Source organism: Podarcis liolepis (genome assembly GCF_965112155.1).
Source record: "Podarcis liolepis genome assembly, chromosome: 8".
NCBI classification, from domain to species: Eukaryota; Metazoa; Chordata; class Lepidosauria; order Squamata; family Lacertidae; genus Podarcis; species Podarcis liolepis.
Window position 1 is genome coordinate 45,762,642 of NC_139560.1, and position 11,228 is coordinate 45,773,869.

General features: G+C 48.0%; 1 protein-coding gene across 4 annotated transcripts in view; it reads right to left on the minus strand.

The window, feature by feature from the left end:
* Window positions 1-11,228, minus strand: part of GATA6 (GATA binding protein 6) — a 32,991-nt gene extending 21,763 nt beyond the window's left edge. Inside the window, exons 1-2 of one of the 4 annotated variants that reach the window (XM_083518256.1) lie at window positions 11,005-11,228; window positions 8,491-9,488 (exon numbers count right to left, since the gene is read on the minus strand). In XM_083518256.1, coding sequence (XP_083374382.1) covers window positions 8,491-9,421 — 931 coding nt within the window. In that variant the 5' untranslated portion in view covers window positions 9,422-9,488; window positions 11,005-11,228. Of the gene's footprint in view, window positions 1-8,490; window positions 9,489-9,916; window positions 10,050-10,099; window positions 10,250-11,004 lie in introns of those variants that run through there. The other 3 variants (XM_083518259.1, XM_083518257.1, XM_083518258.1) reach the window with 3 other exon arrangements.

Consider the following 11,228-nt stretch of genomic DNA (forward strand, 5'->3'; position numbering starts at 1 on the left):
TCCCTTGAAATCCCCACTACTGTATTTGCCTTTGGGGCTGAGTCGCAAGGGGCTTCAGCCCCACAAGCAGTTTCTTCGGAAAGGGGAAGGAAATTCCATTTAAATCAATGGGCGGGGCGACGATTAAGTCGCTGCGAAAGCCTAATGTCCCGTCCCCCCCCCAAAAAAAAATCCATGTACCTCGTTGGAGAACGGGACGTGCCTCGACTTCGAGAGGACCTTGAAGGTTTCTGGCAAATCCCAGGGGACGTTCTCCCCCCCCCAAAGATAAACACCCCCTAAAACCTGCGGAACTGAAATAAAAGGGGTCTGTGGAAAAGCGCGGGCAGGCGACATACTGAGAAGCTTCTGAAAAAGATCGGAGGTTTTGCCTCTGTGCAAAGGTCGGCCCGCTCCCGACTATTTTTCTGACCAGAGGGCAGAGCTAGGACAGAACTGGACTTAAGCTGCGAGTGGAGAGGTATTGATGGTGTCGAAGTGGATGCGAATTGCGAAGGGAGTTAGAACGATCAACTCCAGAGGGCTAGCCGCATTTCTTTGTTACCGCAAAAATAAAATAAAATGCTAAAACCAAATGCTAAAATAAAATGCTAAAGCCAGCCGGAGTTCATAATCACAGAAGTCCATGCCATTAAAAAAACCAAAACACCTCTTAGGTTACAATCAAATATCCGTTTTCCTGGGAGTTAGCCCCATTGAATTAAATGGGAATCCCTTGTGAATAGATCTGCATAGGAATACACTGCCCCTTTTAAGATGCCACCAGATTTTTTTGGGGGGGATGGGTAATTTCAAGTAAATTGATGGCACCTTTGGGGGAAAGCAAGCAAGCCGTCCTCTGAGTGTCCCTAGGCACCCGCCAAGTATGTCTGCTGCTGATCACAGCCTGATTTTATCACAAAAGTTCAGTCACCGCAAGATAAGTCCGTATCTAGAGAATATATGATCCCTCTCCCTCCCACCCTCAAGAAACAATATCCCAGTTTTTCAGTCTTTCTGGGAATCCATGGTTAATTCTCAAAAGGGTTTCCAGAAAGCAGAACCCGGCCCCCACATATAAAATCTCCCTGCTACCGAGAGGAACTAGAGAAATGCTGTTCCTGCTTTTTCCTACTGGGAAATAATTGATTACTGTTGAAAGTCACGGGATCATTGCCTTAGGAGAAGCCGCTGGAAAATGGGCACGACTGCAAGCCTGGAAGTAACTTTCCTCCCATTGAGCTCCCTGCGCAAATAGCTTGAAACAGTTTCAACGGCCTCTCCTGTCCTTTACCTGCTTTGCAGCCCTAGGTTTCTGCGCTTGGGCACGCAAGAAAGTGAAAGGGACCTCGTAAATGTCAAAGGAGTCTTTGCGATTCGTGTTTAACGACAAGAATGGGGGAGTCGAAATCCTGGTGGGGCGAGAGACACCAGCCCCCTCCCCCCCTTTCCCCAAAGATCTTGTCTTTTGGAAAGGAGCAGAAATGGAACAGGCAAAATCGCAGCAGGCCAGGACTCATTCCTGGTGCAACGTCAGCCTGTAGTTTTTGAATAGCTCCTGAAAAAATCTATTCCTCTCTGCACCACAAGACTCACGTGCCACGGCTTCAAGGACACTGGAGTCAAACAGTGAGATCACTCCCGGTGCAAAAAACAACACACACACGCTGTGTCTTATCCTGAAGAAAACGAGTTTACATGAGACAATAAGACGTCCCTCTCCTCTTTTATAATAAAAAAGGTTTTATAAATAACAAATTATTTTAAAATTATTTTTAAAAATTATAAATGCTTCAGATCTTTATCTGGTTGTCCTCACAACAAATTTGTCAGGTAGACCACTCACTTTACACAGACATGGGAGATATTAGGACATTTCAGTAGTCTGCTGCAGTTAAGTATGGTTCCAAGTCCCACCCATAATATTCAACACCCTAGGTTACCTTTATCCATTAAAATTGATGTTTTAAATAGTGAGAAACTGCTGTCAAAAATAAATGTATGCTAAATAGTTTATTTGGAAACAAGCCTAATGGTTTTTAGTGAGGTCTGCTTCCATGTATCTTGCTTAGCAGCACAAAAATAATTTAGCCATTTATAAAATTTAAATTAATGCACTCTTTACTTTATTCCCATTAAAAAAACATTAATTTTGTGCTCATTTGTTTTCTTAAAACGTACGTTAGAATTCTGGATTTCATAAATCGGCAGTGATTTAGCATAATGATTAAAATCCAGATCAAAAATCTACTCTGTGGACAGATTTCGGGTAACAATTTATGCATCTCTCATGGTTGCACTTAATTTAATATTAATTATTTGAGCTAATTAGTTGTGAGATCCTCATTCTTTCAACGCCCCCCAAGCTGGAATCTATATTAATATGCATTATGTTTGTAGCTGTCATTGCAAGGTGAAGTACTGTTTATTGTGTTCACTTGCTCGATAGATGGCTTAAAAATCAAGGCTGGTATGTCCCATTTAAGCAGGCTAACATGATGTTTAGCATGCAAGCAGGTATGCTTATGGACATAGCCTAGATTCCAAAAAGAGCTGTGCTTATTTAGCACTAACAGTCAATAAACTATATTAAACTATTTCGATCCATTTTTCAGAACAGTGTCTTTGTAGACATAGCTGAAGTTTTAAAAATATTGATCTAAAATTACTTTTCTTGCAAGAACAATTTACAGAATGCCGACTTGCAAGAGAAATGTGTGTATACACAAAATTTTAACACAACAACACTATCCCCCAACAAAATTCTGGCCCTTGTCCTGCACGATTTAGTAACAGAGGAATCTGCCAGGCACTGAGTTGGCCCATTTAGTCCATTTTAGTCACTCAAGTGTTTGCTACATTGACTAGAAGCTGTTCTAAAACTGGGAGAGGAGGAGACAGGAGCCTTTCACCTGGTATAGATCTTTCTACCCTATTAAGAACTAAAAAAAATAATAATAATTACAGGAAATTTACTGTAAAACATATAGGAAATCTACATAAACATATTGATCTAGCAAGGTGCGTGGAAGCAAATTTCTTTGCACAGAGGTTATGCTGATGCAGGTTAAAAACAGCACTGACATGTGCATTGCAATATAAATTTGGTCTGCATCAGCTGTATGCCTAGGCTGGATGGCAATACAGTCCCCCGACTCACTCTCCTTGAGAAGCGAGTGGATGAGGTTCAGACTTACGTTCTGTTTTATTCAGTTTTACTTTACACAAAGAATTTCCCAGTGTACTTGTTTATTAGTGACAGTTTCCAAAATAAACTGTGCGCAGGAAAAGCAAAGTACATCTTATTCCCAGACTCTGCAAGGATAGTGACAGTGGTAGAAATTGTTGTGATTTAGTGTCCCTCCGATGGAGCTCGGAGTACTCTATAGAGAAGTATTTTAACAAATGAACGATCCTATACAGCAGTTCTCCTTGAAACCACTTGAAGGTAAGTGTGTGCAGGATTGCAGCCGTGCGCTGCAGTCTTATGCATGTTTCTATGTAAGTGAGGTTGCAACCGTATACTCCAGGGGCACCAAATGTGTAGAAAGTAACAAAGGTCACAACTACAGCCATTGCTCTACCTGCTTCTGCCTCTGGTCCCAACCACCAATGGCATCGGGGCCCCAGAAGCAAATCTGTCCCTTGCATCCCTCCACGTCCCCAATTACTTTATATTGTCCTGCTGAACTCTGTGGGGCTGAGCATACAACTATAGGATTGCATTATAAGTACCATTTAGATTAATGGGCCTTAGCTTTAGTCAATGTACATAGGATGCATGTATTGGCTGTGATCCAAAGGCTCCCCTCCTACAGTGTTTTACACACAAACAATGAGGACTCCCTCAATCTGCATCAGAGGGTGGCTATCAAATCTCTCTCTCCCCCCCCCCCCCACGGCCATAAGCATCAAAATGTAACTTGTCCAACAGAACTTGGGACAATCTTTATTTTTTACCATCAATACTGGCTAAGCAACATTTACACATTTCCCCAAGGATCTTCACTTAGACCTGAGTTAGGTAGGTTACGACTGTGTCAATATTACTGACCAAGGAGTAGAAGAGGTTAAGTGAGAGACATAATTAGTGCAAGACCACCCAGTGACTCCATGGCTCAGTTAAGATTAGATCCAGGGGCGCTTACTGATAATATCTTGCCTACAACTATTGTTCTGCACCAGTTACAAAAGTAGCATATGGAGAGCCCAATACTTGGCCTTGGTATTGGAATCATTGTAAGGAAGGATCAGAATGTAACTGCTTGCAGTGAGTTTTCTAAGGCAACAGCCTACTTCCTCAAATGTTCTGGGAACAGTTACACAGTAACTCCCTGTTGAATTCATTTCTAAATACATTAAGTCTATTTAGAACAGGAACAAAGGCTTTTAGAGACTCTAAAGAGAACTCTGATTTTGTGAAAAAGCAACATCTTTCTAGATATCACATCATGGATACAGTAAAGTCCCACACAGTTAAGACTGAGTTGGGTATAGACAGGTGGGAAGCATTTTTACTGTGAGGCAATGGACCAGTTTTAATTTAGAGTAGTAAAAAGCTTTGTGTCACTAAAATAAACTATAAGTATGGTATACTTGGTTTTTTAAAAAATCAACTCCCTTTAAATATTTGTTTCATTCAAAAAAAGGAGTGAGACAAATATTTAAAGGATATATATATATATATATATATATATATATATATATATATATATATATATATATAATGAGTATACCCTGTTTTCAATTTAGTTTAGTGACACAAATTTGGGATAAGTTGTGGGGTTTTTTCCCTGAAATGATTCAGAACCAATGGTTAATATATTAATCTTTAAACACTTATTTTTCAACACCAGAGCTTTCCATTCTGATTTTATCATAGCATTGAATTCAGCAAATTTAGATAAATTATTTCTCAAAAATGCAATATTTGATTCTTCTGCATTACTGTATTTAGTAAAAAAAAAAAAGATGCTTAATTTCATTCAGAGTCCTCCTAATTGATTTTGGAAAATCATCCTGGATGCCTCTTTTTTTTTTTTTTACAACAATGCGGTATTGAGAAACTAATGTTTGTTTTAAAAGGTTACCCAATCAATCAATGGGCTAAAAAGCACTCACTGAACTTTAACCAGCTAGCAGCCTGCGTTTTTGTATTTTGCAGAGACACGTCCCCTAGATGCAGATGAACTAATTTAAGACACACAGTCCTCTCTTCTTCCCCTCCCACTCCCCCCCTTTTTTTGCCAAGTCAAATAAAACCGGTTCCTAGTCAAATCGAAGGGGTAATAGAGCAACGGGCTTTGGGGCGCCCAACCTTGAATCTGATTCAATCATTCCCAGCCGTTTGAAGGCACAATCTTGCAGCCAAGCAGGCCCTTGATTAGGTTAACTTCCTCGAGTTGGGTTTTGCAAAGAAATGCCCGGGGAGACGATCCCGGGTTTTTTGTCTGCAGGATAAAAAAAACAACGGCAGCAATTGCGCAGCCTATTGCGGTTGAATACAATGAGCACATTTTCTCTCCCTCAAGAGTAAGGGGAGGGTGGAGAAATTGGTGGCGGACAGATATCTCCGTCTCTCCCTTTAAGCTATTTTTTCACACCTCGCTAAGCGTTGAGAAAAACTATAAGAAAGCCAGTTTTCAAAGGTTTCTATCTTATCAGGGCGCTTTGGGCTTCCTCCATTGTTCTCCACAGGGGGCACGGGCGGGGGCGGCGTTCTAGGGTTGCATGTGAAAAGAACCCGAGCGATTCGGTTTTAGATTTAATTTTATTTTTTTAAAGGTGTCCCACCCCTTTATTTAAATTCCGGCCGGGGTTATTACGAGATTTAAAAGAGAGCCATTACTTGGCAATCCAGGCAGTAGGACTCTAGGTATATTATACCAGCTGTTGGGAATCGCAGCTGTTGCAAGCGGGCTCAGGTCCTTCAACTGGGCTTCCCAGAACCATTGGGTTGGCTTCTGGAAGACCAGGATTGCTGGACCGGATGGGTTTTCGGCCTGATCCAGCAGCCAGTACTTTGTAGAAGTTAAAATATTGGACCCTTTAAAGAAAAACCAGTCGCCCAGCCCTGCACATTTATCTTTGCCTTGCTTAATGCCTGGCGCTATGTGACAGCCATCTCTCTCCTCCACTCTCACCCAATAAAGGTCCATTTGACAAAATCCATTTTGAGGAGCCTGGTGTGAGATGGTGGAAGGTAGTTGCCAAGCGTTTGGCAGCTCTGCAAGGGTCCCAGCTGTTTGTGACTTGTCTTTTGGCACATATGTCAGCATGTATGTGGAATTTCAGATATACAGGCAGCCATCTTTTTTCTTTTTACAGTAGGTCTTGCTAACTACAGTTTAAAGGTGGGGGAATAAATGCTATCTCTTTAAGAAAGAAAGTAAAATACGTCACTATGAGAAGCAAAAAAAAAGGGTCCAAGTTCCTTAGAGATCTCAACTGGTCCAAAATATCTATGTCAATAAATGAAATTACGATTATAGAAATGGCCAGTTAAGGTCCAAAATATCTTCCAACGCATTGCTTAATATTAGTTTAATTAAATTATCAATCAATTTCCCACAACACAAGATCCCCAAGCTATATTAAAATGAAACACCTAACTTCCAACTAAATGGATATATGAGATGGCTTTGTGGCTCCTAAATCTACTTTTTTTAAAAAAAAAATGTTATCTGAAAAAGGTATAATGAAGTGGTACCTTCTCTTTCCTTTCACTTTTAACCATCCCATTAAAGCTCCCTTCAACCCAGGGAGGGACTTGCTACATTCTTATGCACTGTCCCCTTTTTTAGTGGCTAAACCCAAAAGGAATTATATTATTAGCCAATATACTAGACACATTTTACCTATTTACCCTGGGCTAACCAAGTCAGGGTGGGAGGCCTTCTGCTAATTCTCTCTCACTGGGAAACCCAAACGGTGAGGCTTTCACACAGGTGAAGCAGGTAGGTGGGTGGTGGTAAATGTTGTGGACTAAATACAAATGTTTTGTATGAAATTGGAACACCTTTTTTTAAAGTAGATTACTAGAACTAAGTCCAAAATATCCTGTCCAAAAGTTTGGTTTAAAAATATATCTGACACCCAGACATTTCTCCTCAGGGTCTTTCCCCAACCATTTCATCAAGGGACTAAGACAAATCAAATTTAAAGGAACCTACATGACTGCTTCCAAATGGGAATCTCTATTTGAAGGGGGGGATCTTAATTGGGGGAATTCTAATTAATTTATTATTTTTAAAGAAAATAAATATGACAACCAGTTATTTATTTATGCAATTATTTTATTTAGGGAGATCAGTAGGAGAGGAGTTAAATTTTGGGAATAATAACCACCACAGAGTAAAACAGTGGGGTTTTTTTACTCCTTGCAGCTCTCCAAATCTCCTTGCCCAAGACCGGGGTTTCGTAATGAGCGTTTCCCATCAGCTACACAAATAACAACCATAATATTTAAATTCTGAATTTGTCTTGTACTGTCTGCTTTCAAATAGATGTCATCTCTATAGTTTCGATGGCGAAGGGGAAGTTACACTCACTTTATTCAGAGTTCCTGAATCTGGACACACACACGCGCTCCTTTTCCATCACCCATTTCCTACTCAGTTGATAAACAGGGCCACCATCCAGCCACGTTCATTGGGGCAATGGGGAAGGGGGTGAGGAACCAAGCATTTACACGGAAACCTCTACATCCATCAGCCTCTGTCTGTGTATATCTATCTATCTCTATGTCCAATACGAACTACAACTATGTCCAGCTTTAACTCATTTTGTCTTTCTGTATTGGGTCTCCTGTACATCGCTTAGAGGCAGACGGGCTGTGATTAATATTTGGATGGATGTACCATCTTTATTCCCAGAGTAGGAACCGGTCCTTCCAAGCCTCCGGTCAGGAGCAGCTGAAAGCCTGACCGTTGCCTCCCAACAAATCCTTCCCGAGTCCTGGCCAAGCCAGAATCCCAGCAACAGCTAAGGGGACACTTGGAGAGGGTTACGGGGAGAGAAGATAAAGCGCCCGTCTTTCTGCCTTGTGGTGGCTGCGCACAAGCGCCACGGCCAACGGGTCCAGCTTTGATCCCCGTTTCTCCTCTTTTGCACTTTCGGGGCGCAGTGGACCCAAGACAGTGCAGAAGTGATTAGGAACTGGGTGCTTGTGGCGATTTCTGGGTAGAAAATGTGCCTCTCATTTGTCAGCCAACACTAGAAACGCCTGTTCATGTTCAAATAAAAACCATAAATCATCAGCATCACATTTTAAAACACAGCAGCACCTTTTAGAGTTAACAATCTACCCACGCTCAGTTTGCATAATTTTCCTAGGATTCTTGCTGACCCAGAACACCTTTTCCATGCAAAAGTTCTGCCGCATGTTAATTCGGATTCCCACCCGATGGGACGCTTCGCCTTTCCCGTGTCCTGCCCTCCCCACCCGTCTGCGTTCCCTGTCCTGCCTCTCTCCCCCAGTTTTGGATTGCCACCCCCTGGTTCCCGCCTTACCTGCGCTGGAAGGCCGCATGGCGAGGGGCCCGGCCCGGTTGGGCAGGCAGTGCAGCATGGAGTTGTCGAAGGGGCTTCCCCACCCCGGACTGGTGAACTGGGAGCCCACGTAAGGCGCGTAATAGGATCCGTTCAAGGGCCGGAACTGCTCGCGCGGGCTGTAGGCGGCCGACTCCCGAGCGGCGCCGTTGCTCGCCGGCGAGCTGCTGGCCGGGTAGCTGAAGCGGCCCGACGCCGGGTGGGCGCACCCGCCCCCCGTGGCGCCGTAGGGCGCGGAGGGGCTTTCTGGGCCCGCTTGCGGGGGCCACGCCGCCGGGCCACCAGCCTGCCCGGGCCCCGGGGTGCTGGGCAGGTAAGGCAGCATGGAGCTCACGCGGGTGGTAGGTACGTAGACGGGCGATCCTGCCGAGGAAGGCACGAAGCCGCCGCCTGCACCGCCCGTGCCCGGGGACGAGCCGTCGTAGGGGCCCTGCTGCAGGCCCTGGTGATGCGGATGGTGATGCGCGTGCGGGTGGTGGTACATATCCTCGACGGGCGGCGGCTGCTGCTGCGGTAGCGGCTGCGAGGGATCCGGGCTCAGCTTGGCCGACGTGCGGCTGGACCAGATGAGCTTGTTGGCCTGATCCAGGTCCGCGAAAAGCAGCACGTCCTCCCAACTGGAAAGGCCGGACGGCGCCGCGGCCAAGGAGACGAAGGGGCCCAGAAAGGGCCGGCCGTCGGGGAGGCCCAGCGGCTGCGAGGTCTGCAGCGCTCCGCCCGGCTCCTGCTTGAAGGTCCGGCCGCTGCCGCTACCGCTGCCGCCAGGGGAGCAGCCCGAGGACGAGGAGGGCGACGGCGAAGGGCAGGGCAGCTCCCGCGGTGCCAACGAGTAGGGCAAGTCGTCGGGGCCGCAGCGCTTCAGCAGGCACCAACCACTCTCAGCCAGGGCCATCCAGCCCCGAGGCGCTCAGCAATTCTCCCTCGGCCTCGCAGCGGCGGCGGCAGCTACTACTTCGAAGCTAGGGAGGAAGAGAAGTGGGGGAAAGCCCGTTAGCAAAAGCCAGAGGTAGACGGAGCTCTCCCCACCCGGCCACCCACCTGCCCAACCACCCGAGTTCAGTCTTGCAACTTAAGAAGCACGTTGTTGGCGAAGAGTGCCTCTGGGCACGTGCAGAGTGCTAGCCACTCACCACTAAGGAACCGCGACCCTCACAACCGAAGCTACAGGAAAGGGTTTTTAAGCCGCCCGCCGTAGCTAGCCACTGACACCAAATAAAACGAGGCCTGTCGAGAGTGCGCGGCTCTCCGCTCCTACGGATCTTTCGCGGGCAAGAAGCACAAGAAGCGAGCCATTTCCTCCTCCTTGGCTTCCCCCAATCCCATCCCTGCCACGGACCCCCAGGACAATCCGGCCCTCTTTCCTCCTCCCCAGCCTCGGCTTTCCCACCTGCAAAACGGAGCCGAGCCAGCGGAGTCAGCCGCGCGGGCAGCGCAACGCAGCTCTTTGAGCTCCGCGGGGACGCAGCAGGAAAGCGCAGCGCCTGCGCCGCGTCAAAAGGAAAGCAAAGCAAGCAAGCGGGCCTGGGGTGGGTGGGAAGATCCCAGCAGGCTACTCCTCGCTTGGTCCCACCTCAGCGTCTTTCAGGATCGGGAGTCCCTCCGGCGTAGCGCCTGCCCCCAAAACAGCAGCCGCATCGCTCAGCCCGCCCGCCGGGTCCGCTCGCTCCGCCCGGGCTGCCTTTTGCTTACAGGCAGAGCGAGTGACAAAAGCCAGAGGGGGCGGGGGCTGCGGGCCGCCTCAGCAAGGACCAGCCACCCCCGCCCACCAACAGCCCGCTCGCCGCCCAGCCCCACTCCTTGGTTTCAGCCAATGAGTCACTGGAGTGGCTCCAGAATGAAAACAATTCGCAATGCAAGCGAACGGGGGCGGCGGAGAAAAGGTGCCCAAGGGCGCAAGGGCAGGAAAGTCAGGGGGTGATCAGTGACACCCTCCCTTCTTGGGGGTCCCGAGGCGGGCAGGGTCGGGGTTGGCTGTGTGGGTTGTCCCCCACCCTCGAGGATCAAAACTGCCAAGGGGGAAGCAGAGGAGGTTGGTGCCAGTCTAAGCCACGGTTCCTGCGCCTCCTCTCCGGCTCGCCGCGGCCTGCCGAGGGGGACCCGCCGGCGCATCTTGGGAAGGGAGCCTCGTCCGCAGGCCAGTGGAAGCCCCGCGCCCTGCTGGCCGTCTCGGCCTTATTCCAGCCCTCCCCACGATCCAGGCTCCGGATCATTGATCTGGGGAGCGTCCCAGTGCCGCCGCAGTCGCGCGCCCTGAGCAGGCAAAGCCTCGCCCGCCCTCCGGCCCCAGAGGCAAGAGGTGCCCAAATTCTCCCACGAAAGGCGCAAAGGTGTGGAGGAACCGAGATGTCAGCGATCAGAGGCCGACGGGGTAGATTAAGCAGACCCCGAGAAGAGGATGCTGATTGCCCGGGCTGGGGGCCTCGCCTGGCTCTGGAGAAGGGACCCCCCCTCCCTCTCCAAGTTACCCAGTCGCACCTTTGTGGCGGCGGCGGCGGCTCTGCGAGGGTCCTTGTCGGGTTTGTCTCGGCAGGCGGCAAGGCTGCCAAGGCGGAGAGGCGAGGCGAGCGGGGCTGCGCGGCGGCGGCTGCTGCACGTATAAAGAGCCGAGCGAAAGGAGGCGCCTCTCTCCGCGCGGCCGGAAAAGTGCAGCCAGCAAGTCCTGATTGGAGTCAGGGAGCTCTGAGCAAACAGCGAGGAGA